The sequence below is a fragment of the Ostrinia nubilalis genome, chromosome 3 (genome assembly GCF_963855985.1).
Source record: "Ostrinia nubilalis chromosome 3, ilOstNubi1.1, whole genome shotgun sequence".
Taxonomy (NCBI): Eukaryota; Metazoa; Arthropoda; class Insecta; order Lepidoptera; family Crambidae; genus Ostrinia; species Ostrinia nubilalis.
Genome location: NC_087090.1, coordinates 3,186,729 through 3,213,613, shown reverse-complemented (window position 1 = coordinate 3,213,613; position 26,885 = coordinate 3,186,729). Strand labels below are relative to the sequence as shown.

Genomic DNA, 26,885 nt, shown 5'->3' with positions numbered 1-26,885 from the left:
ACAATCCTGTGAGCAGGTTCAGCCTTTATCGCTTTGATGTACGGTTCATAATTGTTTGTAGCGTGAAGGCTGAGAATATCAGATTATTTTGGATGTACGCAGCTCAGAGAGGCGTTTTTGGGGTTTGTCGCTTGAGCAGTATACATTGACGACTTTGCGTGAAGACGTCTACGAGCATGGTCCAAAGAGGACGAGATGTATACAGTTGAAAGCGTTAATGTAGTAGCCGATTGCATTCAGATTGTGTTGAGTTGGAGCCCGAAAACTGGACTGCGTGCGTTGCGGTGCGTGCCGGTAGCCAGTTTCCCAGACCGGTAGGCCTCGATTTCAGCGTGATGCCACTATAACTTATTCCGCCCTGCATACAGCCAGACTTTTAAATTGTTCTAGCGGCAGTATTTTGCCCTGGAAACAACTAAGGGAAATAAATGTCCGCACCGTGAACTGCTTGGAGGGCACGGAATAGATTTATATCGAGGTTTTTTATTTGAGAGGAAAATACCTAATATTCTACTTATTTTTTAATATCTTCAGGCAATATTGTGGTTAGATATGTGAATAAGTGTATTTTTGATAAGAATATTACATATTTTTGGTTGTTTTCTTGTAAAAAGTGATAAAAATAGGCATACGTATTACAGTAAAGAGTGTATCAAATCAATTCATAAATTAAACTCTATTTAATATTTTATGACATCTTGCTTCAGAATACAATACATCTCAGCTGATAGCTGATAGCTTAAATAGGTAGTTAATTTTCCCTAAATAATAAAGTCCACTCCTTGTCCATGCTGCAGTAAGTAAAAAAGGTAATGTTACCAAAAACAATCGATAGAACGAACTAGGCCAAATAGCGTGTTACTGGCCGCTATAAAGTAATGACCCAACGGAAAGCAACTGCGCACGAAAAAGCGTGGGTCCATGTTTTTGGCGACTTGCTTATCGGCGGCACATTTCACTTTCTATGCGCCGGCCGGGGATAAGGAAGGCGGCGCGACAGCCTCCCTCCCACCCCCTCCCAAAACCACCTATAGTTCCAATGAACACTGGTGCCTCGCTGCCACAGCCGACCGACTCGCCAAGTGACAGCAACCACCTTTGACCTTTCTCCTGGACATCACATGACACTAAAGATTTTTCTGCCCAGCCAAATTATAACGAACGGGAGCGGGGTGGCGGAGGGTGGCTGGATTCCTGGAACGCGAATCCGAAACTGTGTCAGTTCAGGATCGAACACGTGTATACCTTGATCGAGGCGTCTGAAACTTTTGCCCCATTTTTCGGCAGATCCACGTGCCTAATCAAGGACGTCATTAAAAAACAACGCCCACTTCAATTGGGGCGGAATGAAAATTTCACAGCCTCCGCAGTTAACATTGGTTACACAGGTTCGGCGTTAGGATACCTAACACCAACGTTTGCTTTGAATTAATATTCGAGCACACATAGGTTCGGTGGGGAAATACGCTTCCAAATTTAAAGGTCGGCCCCGAACATCGATTTACATGAAGTAAACATGCTACCTATTTCAGGTACTTAAGCCATGTATTTTATAGAAGCACCAAATTTTTTAGTAACCTGCTATTGATCGATAACATGATGGCTGCTAATCACACTTCGACAGCCTTAACTGTCAAGTAACAGAAGAATGCCGGGCCGACATGAAAGGGAAAGAAATCTTATATGCGAAAAATAAGTACAATGAAACAAACCAAATTGATCTGGACCCTTGAAGGGCTGGAGGTGTGAACCCGTCTAGACGACCCAACAGGACGGATTTTGATAAGGGTATTGTCCACGACCTTGAACTTTGTAGCGGCTTAAACAAATGAGGCTGCCCGCGCTTCACATATTCACACTCATATGTGCACACCCTTATTTAAAATCATCATATAATTCCCATCCTAGTTAAACCCATTTCAATATGAACGTCACCACATACGGAAACTAAAATAGATAGAACCGAACCTTTATATTAAAACCTCCTAAAACTTTGTATTTACTCAGGGTAACGAACAAATTCACGGGCTACTGATCGACATTCAAACATAATACATCCAATTACTTATCGTAGCACGCCTAAAGGAATAGAAATGCTGTGTTTCAGAATTTGAAGAGACCTGAATAATTGATATTGAACGGCTATGTGTATAAGGCAGGCGGCCTCAAACGGGCTCCTTTGTGATCAACATTTCAAATCTTCATCGAGTTTTCATTACAAAAACAAGCGGGACCTGGGCCGGTACAGACGTACGAAAATAAGTTCAGCCAGTTCCTAAACAAAAAGAAACTGAAATAAACAAGGTCGGGGAATCAACGTCGCCGTCGCCGCCGCCATAAAGACCGACGGCCGTCCTTGAAAATGGGGGGTTCTTACAAATTGGGTTATTACGGTGCGTGGGGGCGTGGGGGGCGAGACGGGTCGTGCGAGCGAGAGGGGCAGCTGAAGTTCCGCGTTGGGCGGCGAGTGGGAGAGGGATGGGGGAGCGTGGGCGTACCTCCGCTGCGCCACCCGGCGCCCGGCACGCCTCTCCAGGAAGGAGTCCCGGCCCAGACTAGGGCTCCGGCGCCGATCATTATAATTACTCTCCAAGGTGAGTCGGGAGCTGTGCAACCCCACCGGCGGCCTAATCCAGCAAACGCGCTCCGCCGGGACCCGCTGATATCCCCGACATAATATTACGGGCGCCAAACATTAAAAGCACTTAAACATCATCTGCCTATCCGAACGGTGGCAATTATGAAGCAAATTAAAAGCCTCTTCATGATTTCGAGTGTACTGAGCTTTATTAACGTTTAAATTAGGACGGTTATTTCATAAACAACCTGAACGAATTGGGAATTTCAGAATTCACTGAAACTTTAATGGGTAGGATTTGAACGGAACTGTTCAAACATTGAAAACATCTTGTAGATTGTAGAATATCTACTCGTATACTTACATACACAGCAGAGTTACAAAATACTAAAATTTTACCATTACTGCCTCCGACGCCAAAACTTATTTGACATAGATCATTGAGCATGAGAACTAAACTACCTACATGAAGAAGACGTGATGTGAGCGCAAATTCCTAAGTGACAAGATAGCCTACAACAAAATTACATATTATTTGTCCGGGCCCAGATACCAGCCATAGTCACATCGGCTCCGTCCCAGGGCCTACAATCGATCGAACATCAAAGGTAGAATTGAATAGTAGGCAACGACCTCAAACATTCCCGGTCCCTAATCACAGAAGTTCGGGAACTTTGAAACAAGTTTATAGAGCTCTTTGTGCAATTCTTTGATTGACCCAAATCTATTCAGGTGCCAGCAACGACAGCTGCGAGTGAAGAAGCCATTGATGTAGGGGTTTAGACCCGCTTTGCCGTGAATGGCTGAATGGCTCGTCTACGAGAGACAAAGGGCATTTTGGTAGGATGAGGTCAGATCTGCACTCAACTACTTATATTTATAGTTTAGGTTCTTGAACATAAAAGCTAAAAGATTTAGGCCCCGTTTCAGAACTTAGATTTTTAGCTTGAACGTGGTCATCTTCTATTTCTATTCATTGGAGGGCGTTAGTAATCGTAGAAGATAAGCACACTTAAGCTAAAAATCTCAATTTAGAAACTGATGGTAAGGCTTTTTTACGTAGTAACAAGGTGTGTGAAAGTATCAAAGGGATATCAAAGGAAATCTAACCGAATCAAACGGCTATTGTAGCTCATACAATATGGATCAGGGAACAGTCATAGAACAAGGTGTCCGAAAATAACTATCAAAGCGTAGGTTAAGCCCCAAAACGCCTGAACGCTTTGTGTAAAAAGATACTTAAAAACACCGACACAGGCCAAAGTGCCTTTATTCCTGGACTCTATTATAAATACCGTAGGCGAGTACATCGTATTCGAAGCCTATTGATAGTACCCCAGCGTACGTTTTCAATGCATGCTATGGCGCGTACTGCGTCCGAAGTAATAATATGCCTAACGCGGTGACGTAATCACGGCCAGAGGCCAATTATGCATGACGTTGCCCCTAACAACATAGGCCGGAATTAAAAACATATCGCTATTATTGACGACAATGACGCTTGAAAGTGTTAATTTGAATAAACGCATTAATACTCGTTAACTGTCTTCTAAAAACGAGCACTATCTGATGCTGGTAATCGATTTTGGACTTACGCATCCGGTTATTCGGAAACCACAGTATACCTAAGCTAGAACTAAATGGCATTACCTACAATATATTATTTATTTTAAGAATACAATAAAATAAAATAAAGAAACTGACTAAGTACATTTAAATTTAATTGAAAGCAAAGTACAAGGAAACTGAAATATCATTAATATAGGAATAAACAAATTTGGAAAATCCAAAAAATCAAAAGCTAAAACTTTATAGAACGAATTCTATAAAAAAAAATCGGAAGTAAGTAGTAAGTTAGTATAATGTTCACGCAACATTTTCGAACGCATGTATGAATATAACCATACATAAATGTTCGAACATAGAGCAGGAAAAAATTGCTGTAAAATTACATGCATTTGCAAAACATCTGTCACAAAATATGAATACTAATTACCTTTACCGGTGCATTGACCCAGCGCAGGAGATAATGGATGATCTGCAAATAGAGAAAACAAGTTTCAAAATGACGGAAATACCGAAAATTCCAAAGCTAATATAAACTTAACTTAAATTTTTGTAATTTGTGTACAAATTGTTCTACGAATGGTCTATTAATATCAAATTGCTAACATACGTAAGCATTGAAGTATTTCCTCTCAGGTTCTATAGAAAATGTTTAAAATCCACTCTTAGATATTATTGCCTAAGTAAATTCAATGTTGCCATTAATGTAGTAATTTCAAAGAGCAATAAACGTACTGTATTGAGTCGAACATCGTCGATGTTGCCTACAATAAGACCCCTCTACATTTTTTTGTCTCGCATTCTCACGAAGAAAATACATGGACAAGTAAATTAAATTAAAACAATTATGAAACAAAATGTGAAACCGACAAATAAATTAATCATGTGCAATGTCCAAAAAACAGTGCGTATCATCTTGAACTTGACCCCTGAGGTACTCCTATCGATCGTAGAAACAGGGGTCAAACACTCCATACGCATCCGGCATATCATTAACACTTAACAAATTAGAATTCACAACTTGACGTGTCTATTCGATATCTCCTTTAATATTGTAGATATCAAATTGTTTCTTTTCTATGACAATTTTTCGTAATTTTGAGAAGGCTGACATGATAAGAACATTAATATTTAAATAGAAAATTACACTGTTTCCGAGCAACGTCTTACGCGGCCATTTTTTTACACAGTTCCCAACAAATCGAAAAGACTTTGTATTTCACAGGACGAAGCTGTAAGAAAATAAATAAATCGATGAGGAAGCCAAACTATTAGTCTAACTCTATAAAAACTTTCAAAGTGCTATAAAATAAATGAAAACCTACAATTTGAGTTCATTTCGGAAGTTGCCAAAATAAATTCAAATTCAAATTGTGTTTATTGTGAAATCACAGGTACATAAGTCAGGTCATTAAATTTGTATGATAGATCAGCTGTGTTCCGCCGCATGGGCATACAATAATGGTAAGATACAATTGATAGCTAGTAAAAATCTATGACACAATAAATGATACAATTCAAATACAAGTCAATTATTAATAATTATAAGTTAATTAAGTCATACAGAAAATGTCAGCAGAATACAATATTATGTCAGTCGGAGAGAAAAAAAAAACACATAATACTTGGTATTTTTCCTACCATTAAATTAATTAACAGTAACTTGATAATATTTGTTTATACTAAGAAGTGAAGATGATAAATAGGTAAGCAACACATTTCTCCGCACAAAAATACCCACATCGCGTACCTACTCGATGCAAATCTATAAGACTAGGCGCAGACCACCGATTCTTAGTTGGCCGATAGTTGGGCCCGATTTTAATTTGTATGAAGAATCGGCTAAATCAAATCGGTGTAATGTACGCACTTCCATACATGCCCATACTGATCAACTGCCCGACTAAACTATCGGCCGACGAAAAATCGATGGTCTGCGCCTAGGCTAAATCTAGTTACAGTTTTTTGATCCGCACATGCAAACCATCAGGCATATGCACGTGAGTGTAATTTGGAGGGGTTCGTTGACCCCGCACAATGTGCTTTGTCTGCAGCATGTGTCAAACACTGCCTAGGAGGCATTCGCCAAAAATAACCGCCATTATTGCCAACCGTAGTTGTATCCGTGCACAATTTTAACGTGCATGTTTCGAATAGAACGCCTATTCGTAGAGTCGAATTTAATGTGACGCAAAATCGTTTTAAACGATTGATCTTGTTGTAACAATCTATTCAAGAAGCTCTTTCAGTTTTTCGGGACTATAATGTAGGCAACTTCACGAGAAAATCGCTAAATGTCAGACTTTTTCAAATATTTTCAAAAGATCATGTGATCTGAAGTCACTATATTAGGCAGTTTTAAATCACACACAATGACCGTATAGAAACAAAGAACTGAAATCATAATAGTGATTTTTAAACAAATAAAAGTATATTTCAAAACAGTATCTAAAACGCAAGAAACAGACAATTGAAAATTTTTAATTGCGATTCCTTTCAAATATTATAAAACGTTTTGTTATTGTCTGTCTGAGAGTTATCAAAAATGTATGCAGAATACATAGAAATGTATACAGCATTGTGATAAAATCATGTCTATATTTCACAGAAATTAAAGGTGAAGTCCATTGTCTGAATATTTTATTGCTGCTAAAGTGAACTGAAACTCTAATGACAAAGGGCACGATCGACAAGAGATTTGATTTCAGTCTAATTGGTTACGGAAAATGACATTTCAAATGCTCAATTCTAATTAAATAAGGACTTATTGATTTCAGAAACAAATAGCTACTTCCATCTCTTTATGTTCATCTTCATTAAACTAAAGATGGGGCCGATGGGGCAGCAAGGTTCTGGAATGAAGGCCGCGTACCGGAAAACGCAGCGTGGGACGTCCACCCACAAGGTGAACCGACGACCTGATAAAGGTAGCAGGAAGGCGCTGGATGCAGGCCGCTACCAACCGTCCGATGTGGAAGTCATTGAGGGAGGCCTATGTTCAGCAGTGGACGTCCTGTGGCTGAAATGATGATGATGTTGAAACTAAAGACCTAAACCATATCATTCTCCAAGGTCAAATCTTATCAAGGTCAAAATTCACCGCAAGTTGTTGAGGCGAAAAATGTAACAGGTAAATTACTATTGCATTCACGACACTAGTAGGTGCCTAAACATAACTAAAACCTAGTATAGTTTAGAAAAACAATAACAAAATACACTTGTATAACTCACACAAGTACGCAGACCACCAGGCAGTGTCAATCACACTTTACTGTTGCGATTATGCTCATCTGCGCTCGCGCAGCGTGTTATGTCGCAGTCATCGCAGCGAACTATTTCGAATAACAAAATTACGTGATGACGTTTGTTGAATGACGTTAAATGACACACCAATAACAATGTCATATATTTAACACACATACTTTTATAACTAGCAAGTAACTAACACGTTAATTGCAAAAAATCTTTAAAAGGGCCAATGTATTAAAGTCCACAGACTTACCAAACTTTGACATAAGGACAGATTTTGTAGAGAAAATATTATGTTAAAAAACATAGATTAGACAAACACTTTTTTACAGAAGAGATGGCACAATTCACAGTCAAAAATTATATGCTTAAAAAAATCTGGCGTTAAAACTCAAGATGAAAGTAGTTACAGGACTACAGGCACATTAGAATTTGGTCAAAGTATAGTCACATAAATCATTTTTGAATAAAAAATCACAAAACACGGAAGGAGATAAGGCATACAAATCTCAACACTATTCCTGGAGGTACACGGAAAACGTTTCTAAGAACAAAATCTGCTACAAATCAGCATGCAGTTGTTTTCAAATAAAACTATTTGAGTCATGCTTACTCATAGACAACGCGGTCGATTACCGCTGGCGATCTTTTATTTTAACGCACGCAAAAAATAGATTGCATTGCTTTTCGATTTGGACACAATTTACTCAACAAATCAATGTTGATTACTATAGAAACGCATTCAAGCACTTAGTGTGTCTAAAAATTGCTGCCACATCTGTAAAGCTAGAATGGCGATATCCAAAGTGCACAGCATTTACAGAGAGAAAATCCATATTCTGCAGGGTAGGACACTGAAAATCTGAAAACACTCTTTGCTGAATCACAGCTTTGGGGCGTCTATCTTTCTGTCTTTCTCAAACTGATTTAAAATTGTAACACGATTCTTTCGGTAAATCTAACATAGTCCATTCAAAAATATAATGACAATTATTGTAGAAAAGCTACGAAAATCTAGATATTGTCCATTTTTCCGAAAGCAAGTACCTCGCGTCCATCAATCTACAACTGCGCAGTAGCTACTGAACACACTTTTTTGCAGTTGAAAAATTATGATCGCGCTCTTGTAATTATAGGTCTTGAAATCTAAAACTATTGAAGATTTCTAAATCAATAAATGTTACCGCGATAGGTATATTATTTGAAAACAAAAAACCTAATGCACAGCCTACACACAAAGGCTATAACTACCAAACACTTACTTGAATAGTTCGCTGCAATTATTTTATTATATTCTGAGGTCTTTTCTCTATCCTGGTAACAAACTTTACAGGCTTTTAAAATCGTCTGATAATATAATTTAATCGCGTCAGTACCTACAAATTGACAAACTTCAATTTTGGAAAGCACAAACTAACATTGAAACCATTTGTTTGTAAATAAATCTTTGAATACAAGGTGAAATAATATTGAGCTCTTTTTTCAGTACATTTTCATAATGTTATTTCCGAGTTGGCCACAAGTATTTGAGTTGAATAGATGTACAGATGACAGCACATCTACAAAGTTAAAGTGGCATTTAAAGTAGTTGTAAAAGAGACTATTTTACAAATAAGTACGTCGTTCATATCTGCTGGCGACTGTACCTACATGCGCCAACGCAGCCGGCGTGACTAGGGTTGCCAGGTGTCCGGCTGCCGGACATATTTGACTTTTTACGGACATGTCTGGCTAAATGTCCTCTTGTCCGACCTATCCGGTTTTGTTAGGCTTTTTATTTGGTTGCCGCGCCAGGCGAAAGTCGAGCCACAGAATAATATGAAGCGCACGCATCAGGAGGATGTTGGACAACTGATGATGATAGTACTCACTCGTGTCGTGTCTATGACACTAATTCCACCCTCCCCCCGTCCGGCTTTTAGCGCAAAATTTCCGACCAAATGAATCACATTTTTGGACGTGGCAACCCTAGGCGTGACATAACACGCGTGAGAACCGCCGGCCGACGACCGATGCGCGTTTATTTTCATTCCTGCGTTCTGGCCGTGCGCATACTAGAAAATTGGGATCCGTCGGCGCTATGAGAGAACCTAATGAGCATCGTGAGAATTATAATTGTCAACATCTTATTAGCTAATCTACGAAGTATTGACAGAGATTTCCCATGTTCTTTTCCTGCTGATATTTATGAGTAAAAGAATCGAGACTGTGATGCGTTTTGGACCGAAATTAATGCCCTGTGTTTTTACATTTATTTAGTTAATAAGTAATTAGATGTGTGTGTAATGTGAGTGTAATGTGAGTGAAAACAATAGTAAAAAATAATTCTTCATTAATATATAATAACACTGGTCAACAAAAAAAATAAAATTGTTTGTTTCCTTTGATTTTTTTTCTGTTTCTATCTCAAATTGACGCATATTTTTTAAATATGGCAACAGTTTTTCTCTAACAGCTTTTGTTTTTAAGTTATAGCTATCTACCTTCATTTAATATTTTTACTTAGATTTTTGACTTAATTGGACAAAAAAATATATTTTCTTGGTGTTTTCGATATTGCTTCGTTATGAAGATGTTGTGTGCTTAATCCAGATTGCTTCTGCTATGTTTGTGGTAAATATATTATTTGAAAAATGTCGAAAACCTCTATCGGATTTCATGAAAACTGCGTTACATCTACACCTTAAAATAAATATTTGATATTAATTAATCAAGACCACAAATGGGTTATTTGTGTTCTGAGAATAGGTAACTTACTTTAGGCCAACAAGGGGGCTACACAAAATTCCCGTTCCATGTGTATCTGGAATAGTCGTAACAAACAAAAGCATTGGTTACAAAAATTTTGACCAGTGCGGCTTCCCGCACACACAACTTTTTGCTTTTCAGCTAAAGTTGATACAAACTATTTTATAAACATGCCATTAGTTAGCCAAGACCGTATCACCGTACTTCCACCACTTTATATTAACCTCGGCATCTTGAAACAGTCTGTGAAGGCGCTTGACAAAAGTAACGAATGTTATAATTAACTTTCATGAAAGTTTTCAGGATTAAGCACAGAAAACTTGAATGTTGGTAATTTTTGATGGGACTCACATTAGGCAACTGGTAAATGATCGTAATTTTACGAAATCAATGACTGAAGTCCAGTCCTAAGCTTAGAATTATTTTTTTTGGTTATAAGTAATTTCCTAAGCAAAAAGAAATTGTTGAGAGCATGCTATCCAACTTGCAAGGGCTAGGGTGCAACATGGGCATAAAAATACACTTCATGTACTCGCATTAACATCGATTTCCACAAAATGTGGGTGAGTTTAGTGAGGAGCAGGATAAAAAATGTCATTAGAATTTTCGGCCGATGGAAGAAGGTTATCAGGGGCGGTGGTGATCATATATGAATGGCAGACCATTGCTGGAGTTTGCAACGAGATCTACTCAAACTTGTCTATTCAAAGAAATCATATAAAAGATCATTTGCTAGTGTTCAATAGATATTTTATCAACACAATGTATAATTTTTCGTTTTTTTTTGTCAAAATAATAAAGCTCTATATTTTAAAAAGTAAAGCTGTTGACGATCTCCCAGTATTTTTTTCATAATCAGGGCCATAGAAATACCCAATAACAGAAAAAAAATTAAAGGAAAAAAAACATGTGTTGACCAGTGTAATCAATAATTCTTAGTGTGGATAAAAAAAATAGCATAGAAGATGTTAAAATACGTACACTTCTAAAAAATAAAATTACGATTCAACGAGGAAACTAAAAAAATCCACTGTTAACAACTAAAAAGCATAATACATTATACACAATTGATTTAAATATTACATAACAACCTACAAAATGTATAAAATTAACCAATAACAAATACGTAAATGAATAAATTAAAAGACGGCTACGAAACGCATAAATATTTATACTACGACGCTACGTTGCACCGATGCACCGTAGCATATGCAGCTACGGTCTACGAAACTCGTAGCGTGCTACGAAATTGCACATGCAAAATATTTGCAACACACTCGACCGTTTTTCTTGCTTATGTATTCATAAAAGACTTTAAAACGACTTTTTAAAGAGAAGCTTTTTGCAGAATCTGTTCTTAACTTCTTTTGTAAACAATTTATTTCATTTATTCATAAATTACAAATCTAATACACCATTCAAGAGCATAATTACTAGCGACCATTTCTCCAATCTGCAAAAGGATTTAAGTACTTTAAGTTGATCAATTCGTTAGCCCTAATAGTACCCAAAGGATTTCAAAGTGAATTTGTTAGTAGACGGCCTTAGAATAAACTAATAACGAACATAATAAGGCTACCTAGCGACTAAAGATACTGTAACGATTGCCGAAAGTCACCGAGTAATCAATCATAGGCATGTCCCATACTCTGGTAGCAACAGTTGGGCAATAGTTATGATACAGCCGTCGGATTATCCTGGTAGCTTTTTAATCGCATCGCCCTTATTGCGATTGCTATAAGGAAAATTATGAGGCTTATTTTTTCGTTGCTATTCACTGTCAGGAAGTTGGGAGGGAACGTGCAAAACAGATGTTAATGTTAATGACTCCATCGTCACAATATTGAGTAAGATATTTTCGAGGTACATGCTGGGATATACTTACTTTACTCAGAAATAAAATGCTTTGCATTATGTAAAAATATCTCCATTGTTCTCAAAAATTTTCGAAGTTATTTTATGTCTAAAGTTCAATCTGTAAAAATGCTACTTGTAGCATTTCTAGCCATGCCTTTGTCAGCTCGGTATTGTCCGTATTATACCGCCTGTAATAGTATAAAACTGTCTCGTTTGTCGTCGACACTCCTTGACCTATTTCCCAAAAGGCCCTTTGTGTAATTAATGACGTTATTGCATCGGGAATTTTCCATTGAAATTTGAACATACAGGGTTTGTGGTTCAAATTGGGAATGGTTTACAACTATAATATAGTTGTAAATGTATGTTTTGTATGATAAAATACAGGGTGCCTTCCTTTTCATTTGATTTATCAAGTTTGCTAAAGAGATTTCATCCTTATAACTGACCTTAACTATACATGCAATAAAAGTAGAGGTTTTAGAGTATTTATTATTATTCTGTGGTTTCAGTCAAAACTCGAAATAAAAACAATACCCGCTACAATGGATATGTCATGGATTTCTGAAACAGTTTCCCAGTGTTTTTTTTAATCACAGGCCTGTAAATGTCAATGCAATAAATTGTATTAATGTTTAAGAACTTCATTTGTAAAATGATAATAAATGAAAAAAAAATTGTATCGACTCTCAAAACTCTTGTCTTAGGATTAATCAAATTTTTAAATACGTCGTTTTGTAAATGCTAGACTAATTTTAAAGGGTCTGTTAAAAATTTAATTTATCACAAGTAAACCGTATGCACAAAGCTATTAATAAATAATAATAATACAGCATTTTTTGTTCTTAACATAAACACGACCACCTGCGGAACGACATACAATAATTATTTTCCTGTAAAAACCGAAAAACACTTTAAATAATGACCTCCAGATATTCATAAGCTATACAACTGTCCAAATACTCGTATTCTTATATTTGTTTACAAAACTTTCAGAGCCATCACAAATAGTGTCAAAGTAAAAAGTTGATATAAAGTACACACACATACACACTTTACATTTGAATGAGATTAATCTTAATATCGTACGTGACAGAAGTATAATCGGCAGATAATATTTTGGTGTACATCTATGGTAGTCATCGGACCAGCTTGGTATTATAAAGGTACCGGCAAAACTGGTTGTATGGCCTTGGGCCGCGGGAGGTTTCCGTGTGTGGCCCCAAAGCAGCCATCGGTGGTACCATGTCTTTTGCATTAGTCAAATTATTCAAGGAAACTATGATGCGCGATACAAAATGGCGGATGCTGGGCTTGTGGGCTTGATATTGGCTGAAGAATGTACGTCAATTTCATAGGATATAGTCTACTAACGCCCGTATTCACAAACATTACTACTACTTACACACATTGCACGTGAACGCACAGGGTGTCATACGAACCAATCCCAGAGCTCTATTCAACGCCGTGCGTTCGATTTTCTGCTTCACTTAGGCAAGCATCTTTTGTGAATACGGGCGTAAGACTAAAAGGCATATTGAAGTGTGATAAGTGATATCGTGATAGGTTCCCGAAGACGAGAAATACACTATTTAGGTCTTGCGTAGTGGTTTTAATAATCCATTAACGATAGCTCCAGAATTTTTGGATTTTACTGGATTTTCTTTTAGAATAAGAACACTTTATTCAGCAAAGAAAAAAATAAAATAAAAATACAGTACATACATACTTATAACATTAAACTATAAACTATGCTAAAGTGGCGTCCGCTCAGCTATATCCGCGACATAGCAAGCGCCATGTCGAGAAGCTGGTTTTCAGCGCAGCTTTTCATGTTCATATTTCATGTTTCTACTTTCTAAAGAGTATTAAGAATTATGTTTTACAGGTGACATAGTTCAAAAATTTTATGTAAGTTGTTGTTAGCCAATGATCTCATTCATACAAAAACGTTAAACTTGAAATTCTACTGTCTTCAAATTGTCGAAATGAAAATTACGCTATTTTGGTAGCACGTGATAAGGATTAGTGGCTCAAAGATGTACAAACACATCAAGCTAACCATTGGGGCATCTTATTTACTGGCAATAAGTGTTATTTTACAACTAAAATGTAGAGTTTTATGTCCTGCCAACTGTACCACGCAATTTATGTCTTTAATTACGGTTTTGTTACTTTTTAATGGTTATTTTTATTGCACCTCTTGCCATAGGTCAGGAAGTGTACTTTTGTAGTAGTTTTATCACTGAGTTACTATTATCTGTAGATAATTCTTCTTATCTCCACTCAAGTGTGGCTAACGTACTATTTTTTGACTGTTTACTGTTACTGCAATATTGGTAGAGTTTTTAAAATATTGCTTTTATAGCATAATTAAATGCAGCACCTATCAAGTAGGTTTGCGTTCCGATAGTACCTGTCAGACGTGTATCAGTATGATTTACAGTAATCTATCTGAATTTTGTGTCTGGATATAGACTATAGTTTCAATCATGGTTTACGTACTTATTAATAATGTAAAACATATCACTTCCTTGACACATCCTAGAAAATCAATACCTTTTATTCAAGGTAGTCTTTTAACATGATTTGAATAAAACGAATGTGGGTGTAATATTCGTAAGTTTTGATAGTTAAATAACAATTTACAGTTCTTCTACGTTTGCCGTAAAACTTTCCATCTTATTGTTCCAGATCTGTCCATATCCTCGTAATCAACGAAGACGAATTCTCGACGTACTTACATTTATTCCATACTTATCGGAATCCCTGGTGTGCGAAGGAAGCGTAGGCCCGAATACGAAGGACAATGCGCCAACCAATTGTAATGTACTTGTAGGTAGGCAAGATGGAGCACAAAGGCGGACCTCGATGCTCCAAGCATTCTCTTTATTATCCTACCCTCACAGTACGCCTTTGTAATACAGAAACCCGAAAAACCAGTTTCGTTGCAAATAAAAGTTGATTTCGAATAGATGATTGGATATATTCGATTGAATTAAGTCGGATAATGTTAGGAGGTAGATAAATGTTACCACGATTTTAGTGCGAGAATATTTGGAAATTAAAGTCAAAGGAAGTCGATTGGTTGTTGTGCCTAATTAAGGCTGGGTTGCACCATATTACTTTAACTTTGACAAACATCAAAAATCTGTCAAACTCCATACAAAAAACACCGGTTATCGTCATAGTTACGGTCAAAGTTAGGTGGTGCAACTCAGCCTAAGTGTGCATATTGCGGCCAATCGTAAAGGGCGTAACGAAAAATCAAGTTCAATCGTTACAATGTCGATCGACTGAGTCGAATAAATCGACACCGACCTTGCCCTTCGCCTTGTACTTCACTGACGTAAACTAAAAACCTTCCATGTATAACAAACTCCGTGTCTAAAACAAAGCATGGCGTTTGAACTTGCGAAATGAACTCTATGACGACAGGTGCCTAGGGATAGAGACGTTTCATTTGCCAAATTACACAAAACGACCGGTCAATTTGGATCGCGGCCAAACAAAAATCGAACTTTAAAATTTCAGGAGCGGACTGCAGTTTTACCGTCATTTAAAAACAAGATCTATGTTATTGCTTCCTTGTAGGCTAGCTCCAAAGTCTAGTCTTTATTTAGTCCAATAGTACCTATTACAAAGAAGATCGATTGTTGTGTACTAATTAACACTTTGTTCACTAAAATTGATGATTTCTTTATGCAAAGCAATTAACATCGTGTAAATGTATTAGTAAACAAATGAATCCAACCACGCCGCCAGTGTCAATCGTTAATCTATCGGCGATTAAGTAAATCTTGTACCGTTGTTAAGGGCTTCCAAATCTTGGATTTGGGCGCCAAATTGTCAGCTCCACCGCTAAGTACCTAATTGCCGAAACATTCCAGCCGTGCGTACATGTCATGCACGCAATATGTGTCAGTCGTATGCGGCTATAAATTCATTGTGTAATGGGCAGGCCGCGTTTCAAATTGGGCCGTCCCTCCCAAGAGCGCCCCGCGCGCATCATAGCTATTATCTATAATATACTCGCTCTATTCAGTTCAGCTGAAACGCATCTAAGAAACGCAAGCTGAACTGACGATCCCAACAATCACCGCCATCTAGTTTCGCTCTGCGAAGTTACGACGTCACAACACTAGATTACCAAAAACACACTCACACATGCACAAACATCATCTACTTGTAGAGTGCGTGACGGCATCAGTTTGTATGTACTGCGGAAATCAACTGCATGTTAAGGTCATCATAGGCATTAATGGCTTTTATATTTGGCTCTTTTAGATCAACATGAGGTGAGCCTTTTGCATTTAAATAGCGGATGAATAAATCAACGATCTAAAGGAACGTAATTTAATTAATGTACCTGCCCACTTGATTAAAAGCTTTATACTTTCTGACTGAAAAAAACGTGACTTATCGTCAAATAGACATTGCTGTCGGAAGCTAAACGTGCAATTAAATTCCAGATACATAGTAGCAACCGAATAATTCTATGCAAAATAAGCCGAATCTATCTACGTGGAACACGCAACTAACTGCGTTATTTATTGCTCCGAGTGTGAGTTGAGTTGTCAAGGATTATTTCATGTGTGTGCGTGGGACGTAGGGCTACCAGATATACCACAGTACTTACAAAACAGTTTCATGAAACATTTAACGTCTTTAACATAGCGAGATAAAATTAATGTTACTGAAAGCTTATACAATATTAAACTTGGATGTAGAGTCCGAATTTTGAACGTCGAAGACGGAAAATTCTACTTTTTTCGTGAAAAAGAATACTTACATTAGTGAATAGAAAACCGGCTTCTAGTTTTTATAAGAAACACACCCCAATTTCTGATGGGAGATAGCAGGTATAAAAATTCATATAGCGTTCCTATGCTTTTGGTACGAAATAGAGTTTTTCATACTTTTTGAAAATCATTTTCCAAGGCAATACATAGGTACGTTTAGTACTATTGCAGTAGGTCCTGATGAACTCTGAAATATTATTGGTGACCCTAGTAGTGTGGGATTCGGTACACGCAACGTGACACGCGTGTGCGTAGTGCGACGTTCACGGACGCACACACACGCGGCCAAAGCGCAGCGGTGACCATGAATTTGTTTATAGAACTGTTAGGTACCTACATAGAGCAATATCTCGAGGTCACGTTGAATAGCTGGTGGCCGTTTAAAAATTAATTTATGCTAATAACTTGGCTTTATCGAAAATATTTTGTTGGTTCGTAGCACGCGGTGCGTTTTGTGACTCCGAATTGTTTCTAACGCCATCTGGTAACGCGAAGAGAGATTACAATGCAGTCTTTTTAGTGCGACGCTCTCGACTTGATCCCATAATTCAGAGGGGGGAAATAATAAACAGTGTATTAGTCAAAATAACAAATCAAGTATTGTTCGTGTACGGCATAGAAATGGCGCTCAAGTAAGGCACAGTCCCTGCTATCACGTATCAAACGCATCCGGGGCCACTTGTCATACTTTGTAATAGTCTACCCAAACTTCTCGGGAAATAATAAAGACGTACTGTTTGCAGTACAAAGGCGCCGCGTTAAATAAAAAATATTTGGAGCTGATATGAATTGTGATTAGGATTCATGAAGGCACTCTTGACTTAATCAATATTAAAAGGTGATTACTTATACAAATGAGAGAATATTATTATGCTAATAGTTTGCTTAGCGCTTGTTAGATTTCTGGCAGAGGCAATTATTTAGACGACGCATGTTTGATTAAGCCTGTCTTTTTTGAAATATTTTACCTTTCAGCATAAAAAACGCAAGAAGAACGCAATGAAATAGGTGTAAAAATGACTTCAGAGCAAAATCAACTTCTAATCGTTCACTGTAGGTAATTACTAAGGTGAGCCTGAAAACAAACACGGGACTTAAATTAACGACTCACACTCGTACCATAAAAACCTTCAACTACTTATGATCGATCAATGACATTTATTCACTTATAAAAAAAAACTTGAAAAAATGGAACTATTTAAGGTGGGAATCGAACCCACGACCTTTCGCTTGCCGGGCGACTGCTCTTCCATCTGAGCTACTTAGGTACTGGATGAAAGGTCGCGGATTCGATTCCCACTTTAGGCAGTTCGATTTTTTCAAGTTATTTATAATTTAGTTTGAGATAAGACTCTTAACGCTAAGAAATTTCAATAACTATTTATTCTTTTGTCACAAAAAATTCACCGTCAGTACCTGAGGAACAAAAAAGAGCATATCCTCTCGGCTAGACAAAATGCGCCGTATTTTGAATATAAGCACAAACTGCCTATAAATCCAGCGTTTTACAGCGCGATAGAAGGCACATAATTATGGTGTTTTATACATACCGAACAGGTTGCTACAGCCGCCTGAATGCCAATGATCAGCCAGACACTAAATTCACCTTCAATGAATATTTATTTGTTAGCCAAGGCTGTTCGAACATAACTGAATAACTTTCGCGAAGTTATGGTTTTACGTGCGAAATCAGCCCGTAAAAGGTAAGATGTCGCACTTATTAGAATCTTGAGAATTGCGGCTTTCTAGGAAACAGCGCTTTTATGAAAGATAACTTTTTATTATTAATTTAAAATCTAGAAGATCATTAATTACTCGTATTGGCTCCGTGCACGATTACAGCGCCAACTAGCGTCCACAACTTTGTGGGCTCTGTCACATTGACATTTAGGTCGTATATTTGTGAAAAAATATCGAAATGAAAAAATAACAAATATTTTCAACTAATAAATTGTTGTGATACCACGATTTGGGTGGAAAAAAGGTTTTGAAATCATTTTGGTCATTCAAATCAAATGAGGTAAGTCCAAAAAGTGTGTTTAATTTTGATTGTGTCAGGGTTTGTTTACTTCATTTATAGTTGTAGTTTTACAGTAAAACAAAAAGAAAAAGCTACTTTAACGGTTTCATTATATAACAGTAAATATATTTAAATGTTTCTGTATCGCTAGTAATAAATTCAATATCGTTTTCAGATCGAAACGAGTATCGTTTTGAAGACCGGGTTTGTGAGAGTTACAATATCAAATTCCAACCACAAACCGTATTTAAAGGAAAGTTGTTGGTATTGGCTGGACAAGTCCGAGATGTAGAAGAATTAAGAACAAAACAAGGGCAGAGTTCAATAATTCACGCTCTCATCATAAGGCAAACATCTGTGCACAACAACTACTGTGACTCATTTTTGTACTACCACGTTGTATAGTTTAGTTATTTCCAAATTGTAAACGGCTATTAAAACAGCCCTATCGAAATACAGTCCACTCTTTTATTTAAGTTCCCAGTAGGACCCTTTTCATGCGATTAATTAATGATATTAAAATGTATTATGTAGAATCGCTTTGCCATTGACAGATACATCTGATGACAGAGCTAACATTATTTCTACTTTTGACCACCATGAGCGCTGCGATAGATTATGTCCCCCCCACCTAGTACTTCGCACCCAGCGAATATGGATGGACCATAAAAAATTTCGGGGTAGTCATAAAAATTAGCGAAGAAAAGCCAATGACAAAAACGTAGGCACATTTCAAGGCAGGATAGTATGCACACTCTCACTGTTGGTTTCCATTAGCGGCCAAGCTGTAGATCCAGGTTATACAAGTTTCAGTGGCGGGAAATAGAGGTGGGGGTGAAAAGGCCTGTGAGGAGTCGATGGATATGGATAATGGAGGCTGGCATGATGATGGACCGTCCTTGCTCCGTCCGTCAAGACAAGATCTTGATCTTGTCTTATGACAATATTGTAATGAAAGGTTTTGATCCCTGACTGACGCCCCTGGGACTACTCTATGGGCGACGGTAATCACTTACCATCAAGTGATCCGTCTGCTCGTTTGCCTCCTATCACATAAAATAAATGCTAAGAAAATTAGAAGCCTTTCAAATAATTTTTAACAGAGAGAAATAAATTTTAAAATGTTAATGAAGTCCAAAGGAATATCAATGTTTTACTTAATTCAGGTTTATTCATTCACTGGCTCAGAATGACTTGAATGGTTGAGATTCCGGTTTTGAGATGTGCTCGGACTTATGGCTTCGCAGAAAATGTTAATAGGCATACTTATTAGAAAGAGTAATTCGCGGTTGCATTAATCTATACTAATATTAAAAAGCTGAAGAGTTTGTTTGTTTGTTTACTTGAACGCGCTAATCTCAGGAACTACCGGTCCGATTTGAAAAAATCTATATATGTATACTTACCATCACGCTACGAGTAATAGGTGCAGAGCAAAAATGAAAAATGTTGCGAAAACGGGCTTTCACGCGTACGACGAAGTCGTGGGCACAGCTATAATAGTTGGTAATGTAAGGGTACCTACTAACAAAAATATTTTCTATAATTGTCTACTTAACTAAATAGACGGGGAGTGATGTGAAAGCAATACTATATTAATGAAATGTCCTACTCTAATTGGAACGCAGACCACCAGTGGAGTGTTATACCAAACTACACGCAAGCCTATTGCGGTATATACGTAATGCAGCGCATTAAAATCGATAGAGCCCAAATGCCGGACATTACATTTAATTTTGTTTCTCGGTTAGTATTTACGAATTTACACACATTGAGTTTTATCAACTCAGGGCAGCATGATTATGCAGGCCTCCCACTAAGGTGGACCGACGATCTGGTGAAGGACGCGGGAAGAGCCTGGATGCGGGCAGGCGTAGGACCGGTCGTTTTGGAGACCTTTGGGGGAGGCCTTTGTCCAGCAGTGGACGTCATTTGACTGAAACGAACGAGCTTTATCAATAAACACCTCTTGCTAGGTAGGCGTTGCCTATATTTTTATGCATCGCGCACCACTACCCAAACGATTTGCAAGCTGAAGTCGTAATCATAGAACCGGAGGCCGATGCGATGGCGTCAATGAGTTCGTAGAAAATCATTGCCATTATTAGTCCTAGGACGTCCACGGTTAAATTTATAGCAATTCGCACTGCATTTGTTCTGAATCCGAGAAATGTCGATGTAACATTCAGCTTCGGATCGTGCGTAGTGCGTAGGTACCTACAGATCTAATTGCTGTAAGGTGTAAGAACTCGATTCAATTTCAAGCATTATTGCAACACAAGACGAAATCTATGACTGAATAAATAAAATAAATAATCTAATCTTTATTTGAAACCAGAAACAATTTTACACAATCATCTAAGACTGTGTCGCAGATATTAGATGGTAATGAATCAATATTGAATTTTGAGCATTGATTGTCGTACATAATATACGGTCCTAAGGGCTATATTTCACCGGGACACCATGGCGGCGCAACTAGTCGCCGCTACCAACAAAATGTATACAGCTTTGCGCAACCAAACGGACACCAGGTGAGTAACTCTCTATAGAACTGTATACGTTTTGTTGGTAGCCGGCGACTGGGGGCGCCGCCGTGGTGTCCCCGTGAAATATAGCCCTAAGATTCTCAAAGCAACCAGCAAGCATCTAACAAAGCTCTATTGTTTTTATTTGGCAGTAAGTACACCTACAGCGACTTAACTATTGGGTATAGGTATAGAATTCCCGAAAATAGAGCTCTATGATGTTTCTTAGGAACAGCAATGAATGCAATCTGTGGATGACGATAATGGCGGCGTGAAAAAAGGTTCTAAAATCAAGTGGCAGTGGGCGGGGCACATAGCTCACGGAGCTGATGGTAGCTGCTGGCAGAAAAGTTCTCCAGTGGTGACCACGAGCGTAGTGTGGCCAGGCCTTTCACTAGGCGGACCGATGATCTGGCGAAGGTCTCGGGAGGTGCCTGGATGCGGGGGGCGCAGGCCCGCTCTTTGTGGAAATCCATGGGGGAGGCCTTTGTCTAGCAGTGGATATATTTGGCTGAAATTAACAAACGCAAAAAGCGGAGTTTTCTTATTTCGAGAGCCTAAACTAGTGTACTGTTGGACATATTTAGAAAATATCATACAAGGGCTTTCTGTGTAGGATGAATATGTGTGAGCACTGCCCACATAATCTGTAAGTGGTTGTATTTGAATAATAAATTCTGAAGATAGAACTTTGATATTTACCTGCTTTGCTCAATGTATGATTGTTGATACTGATAAAAAAATAAACAGTTTAATATCTACCTAATTTGCAGTTGTGACATAAAAATATGCATGCAGCGAAGAAATTATGATCCAGAATTTAGTTTTTCAAAGCTTAATTTACTCCTTTTTTCATCAGTCTTTTTGTACAACTAAATAGAAAGATTTACAAAATAATTTCATTCAATAGAAGCTACAAGATAGCTGTTAGTGGGAAAATCAATAAAAGTTAACCTGTAGCTTCTGGTATTGAAATAAATATATATTTTATCTAATCCTAATATAAAGCTAAGTTAAAAAGTTAATAAAAATCATTAGTTATGTTAAAAAGTTTACCATTAATTGCCAAAAGTAATAAGTATTACCAAAAGAAATGCAGCAAATAAAGTGACTGCACCTGATTTATAAACTTATAACACATAGCATTGAATAATTTATTTATTTCTCAGCCTAGAATACTACATAAACATAGGGCAACTTTACTTTGAGTTGGTACTATGGTCAGTAATAAAAACTACTATTTTTTTAAAAGACAACTTGCAACAAAGTTTATACAAAGTTTAAGAGGAAAATATTCAAACAATTATGTACGGTAGGAAGAAAATAATTAGACATTTGCAATCTCAACCTCTCAACTAAAAAAGTAAATAACAAAAACCTAACCCTTTGATTTTCAGTTTTTCGCCTCGGAAAAACCAATAACACTGAATAAAGTTAATAGAACTTACCTAACTTTTCACTGAACGTAGGTTTTCACTGTTTAACACTATTTAAAATTTAATAAACACCAGAGTTTGAAAAAAATTCAAAAGTTTCCTCCACAAACTTTTTTTGATAACGTCATGTTGATGAAAACGTCAAACTGACTAACTGACTTGTCAGACACGTCCGACATGCATGCACATCATGCATTACAAATCGTAAATTGAATTTCTTAAAAAAATATAATTTTAAAAATATGCAATTTTCAAATACCTTTTCATTTTAAAATAAATAAATGATTTTATTTTTTTTATATTACTCTATTCCATTTTTGTTTACGTGTAACGGAACGTTAAAGTAAATCGATTATTGCCAGTTAAAAAAAAATTAAAACTGCGAAGGCAAAAGCCTAGATCGAGCAACGAGAGTTATGAAGACAAGCCAATATTACACGCTAACAAGCATCCTTTTAATTTAAAAAGTTCTACTCATGCGTGCATCAACATAATACATACTGCATTCCCCAAATATGAGACTTAATCCAATGAGACGTTTTGTCTTTATTTTCACTACGTATTGTAAATTTTGTGTTAGAGTGCTCTTATTTTAAAACTTCAGTTGTATAATAAAGGTAAATTTTAGTACATGAATTTTCAAGACTTCAAGACTCTCTACTTATGATCTGGAATCGTTAATATTTTTCACACGTTAACAAAAAAGTTTATTGAAATAAATCGAGACAAGAAAAGCCACAGAAGAGTGAAACGTAGTTTCCAATTTATAAAATTTGTTTCCTGATTTTTATTGAAGCATTACTTAAGTTTCATTATCAAATCTCGAGAAAATCTAAGTTTATGACAGATTATGGGGTAATCGGTAAATTTTATTACCCTGTGGGGAAATTTCATTTTTAAGCTTGCAACATAAAATTTGACGTTTCACGTCAAGGTTTTACGTAAATCTGGCTGGATCCAGCCCTTTTGAAGATAAAAGTTTAAATAAAACGCATTAAAAAGCTTCCAAAATGACTTCAGTTGTACGGGCTGGACACTTAGCTCCCTATTTCAAAGCGTCGTCACCAGTGGTTTCAAATGGGCTTAAAATTGCGGCGGCGGTGCACACTCCTGCCGATAAGTTGGTTGTCAAGCCCCTACCAAAAACCTCGACGGTACAGACATTGCACGGGGCTCTCCCAATCCAAGGCTTGAAGGTCAAAGCCGGAACCAAAGGTAAGTGTAGGGTAGTGGGTCATGTCGTTAATTGCGTGTAATTTTGTGATGGTGGAAAATGAAGTTACATAACACGTCATGTCAATTTCAGTGCCAGTTCAGGTGCGATTCGCACACAGTGACATTGCCGTGCCAGACTTCTCGGCGTACCGCCGCAAGGAGAACCAGGACCCGAGGGTGAAGGCCGAGGAACATGTCGATGGACGCCAATCCTTTACTTATCTCATCGCTGGAGGTTAGTTTTGGATACAATACAAATACATTCATGTATTACTAGAAATGGTTAGATCAAAAACAATGATTGAAACACAAAAGACGAAAGCTGGACTGTTACACTATTAAATCACCTTATGCAATACAAACAACTTGTTTATAAATATGTGACTCATAATGTGTAACGTAATTAGTGAAATTGTTCCACATAGGAAAGGTTATTGAAGACAATGTGTTTTACTCTTATTATTACCCTATCATAATTCCTGTTTGATTTCAATTGCATCAATCATAGTGGAAGTATAAACATAATGTAACTTGAGTTGCAAGCTGTTGCATTTTAAACTAAAACACAATCATCGTCAATGTTAGGTTCTAATAAAATAGACAGCCAAAATAGTTTAATGTTATTCTTAATGAAAACTCCATTGTGCTGAAATAAATTGGTATTTTTTATATTTAAAGTTAAAAGTTTGAAGGTTTTCCATTATAACGGTGTTTTCTTTTTTAAATTATATTGTGCTTATAATGCTGAAAGATTTAGTTATAGTATCTTGGCTTAATTAATATATTCAGTCTGTATATTAAAATTCAACCGAAACAATGTAGTAATAAGCTGTTTTTTCCTTCCAGCTGGCAGCGTTGCCGGAGCATATGCCGCCAAGTCTGTGGTCACACAGTTCGTATCGTCCATGTCTGCCGCTGCTGACGTCTTGGCCTTAGCCAAGATTGAAGTTAAGTTGTCCGACATTCCTGAGGGCAAGTCTGTCACCTTCAAGTGGCGAGGCAAGCCCCTGTTCATCCGTCACAGGTTAGTTTTAGTTTTATCATTCATTGTGAATGAACAAAAGCATAATTGTGAAAAAAGATAGCATAATTTAAAGATGTTAATTAACAAATCAAATTAAACTTTTTTTTTTCTTAATTATACTTGGAATAACCTGTGATGCTACAGTATGTAGTGGAAAATTTTATAGATAGAATTTGGGACATAAAAAAAAATTGCGATGTAATGACGTGACGTGGAATACGATATGATTTGGTTTTACTGCATTGTTGTGTCACACATTTCGCTGAAATTGTCTTCTAATTACCTCTTTTTCATGGGCAACCCACATATTTGTTGAGTGACAATATTGAGAAGCTTATTGATCCATTAATAATTGTCCCTTGGTAAGCTACATAAAAAGTTGTAACAAGTCCAGCTATTCAATATTTGGCTTGAAGCCTAAAATGTTATTGTGAATGTTGATCCTAATAACAGTAATATTCTACTTCTCTAATACCGCATTCCCTATCATTACAGGACAGCCGAAGAAATCGCGACCGAGAAGGCGGTGCCAATAGAGACCCTGCGCGACCCCCAGAGCGACGACCAGCGTACCCAGGACCCCAAGTTCTTGGTAGTCATCGGAGTCTGCACCCACTTGGGCTGCGTGCCTGTAGCCAACTCAGGTGACTTTGGCGGGTACTACTGTCCCTGCCACGGCTCGCATTATGACGCCTCAGGCCGCATCCGCAAAGGACCTGCACCACTTAACCTCGAAGTACCCCCCCACACTTTCACCGACGACTTACTCATCGTAGGTTGAATATTCTATTGTTTAGACAATTTATTTATTAAGCATACTGTATAGTGATCAATCAATAAATGTGATTCGATTGTTAAGCGGTTTTTCAATCAATTCAATTGTGATTTTTCAGTATTTCTGTTATTATTCCGAACATATTATCTTCGTTTAGCGAATAGCGATTTCATTTAGTACAACTGTACTCAATCAAATAGTTTCATATTAAAGTATAAATAAAACAAGCAGTGTGAAATAGTAGGCGTAATAAAACAATACAGCAACGATTTGTAATGATTTTTTATTATCGTTCATATTTATTTCTTTTTATTTTTACTTTATAATATGCTTTAGACGTGTACAATCTACGTAACATCTAATATAGACTACTAAAATTTACACACATTTACAAATACTCGTAACTGGGATTAGTTTTTTACACAATTTCATTTATTACATAATTTTGAATAAATAATTTATTAAATGCCAGATTAGAAACATTGCCAAACTTATTATACAAAAGAATTTGCTGCCAAAAATAAAGATTAGGCCTGATTTCGTTTGTTTTTAATACAAAATTAAAATAGTCTTATGGTTTTGTTAAACATGGAATGCAAAGTTATAAACTATGAAACTTGAATGGAGGGAAACATCGAAGGGACACTTCAGCTTATGAAATGCTGTAAATCTATGTATTTTTAATGTATAAACATTGAAACTTATTTCTAAATAGGATTAAGTAACCGATTAAAGGATGACACTAACTTTAACGTAATTATCTATATTTACAAGAAATCATGGGAAGGGTTTTTATATTTGGCAAAATAATTTAACTACACCTAAGTAGAATGAACCATGGGCGATACTCGTAATTTCAAACAAGCAAATAAAGGATAAACAACACGCTTCAACTTAATCAGACTTTACATAGAGCTGGGTGTACATTGACAATCTTTTGACATGGTGATTGAAAACATACAGCAAGCTCAATTTGATCATGATCATTACAAAATAAATAATGGATAGTAATATTATGGCCCGATGTTTTTCCTATAAAGAATAACTAAAAATTACTAACATTGAACTGTTTTTTTTTTTACTTTAA

General features: G+C 37.0%; 2 protein-coding genes across 3 annotated transcripts in view; one reads left to right on the top strand and one right to left on the bottom strand.

Moving 5' to 3' along the window:
- Positions 1-22,875, bottom strand: part of LOC135087602 (zinc finger protein chinmo) — a 115,601-nt gene extending 92,726 nt beyond the window's left edge. The window contains exons 1-2 of one of the 2 annotated variants that reach the window (XM_063982335.1): positions 22,797-22,875; positions 4,575-4,616 (exon numbers count right to left, since the gene is read on the bottom strand). The gene's annotated coding sequence lies outside the window, so the exon portion shown is untranslated. Of the gene's footprint in view, positions 1-4,574; positions 4,617-7,375; positions 7,391-22,796 lie in introns of those variants that run through there. The other variant, XM_063982336.1, reaches the window with a different exon arrangement.
- An 819-nt stretch (positions 22,876-23,694) lies between these two features.
- On the top strand, positions 23,695-25,881 carry LOC135087604 (cytochrome b-c1 complex subunit Rieske, mitochondrial). The gene is made up of 4 exons (XM_063982341.1): positions 23,695-23,999; positions 24,091-24,234; positions 24,846-25,023; positions 25,519-25,881. The coding sequence occupies exons 1-4, from the start codon at positions 23,795-23,797 to the stop codon at positions 25,802-25,804; spliced, it is 813 nt and encodes a 270-aa protein (XP_063838411.1). The 5' UTR covers positions 23,695-23,794; the 3' UTR covers positions 25,805-25,881.
- The last annotated feature ends 1,004 nt before the right edge of the window (positions 25,882-26,885 follow it).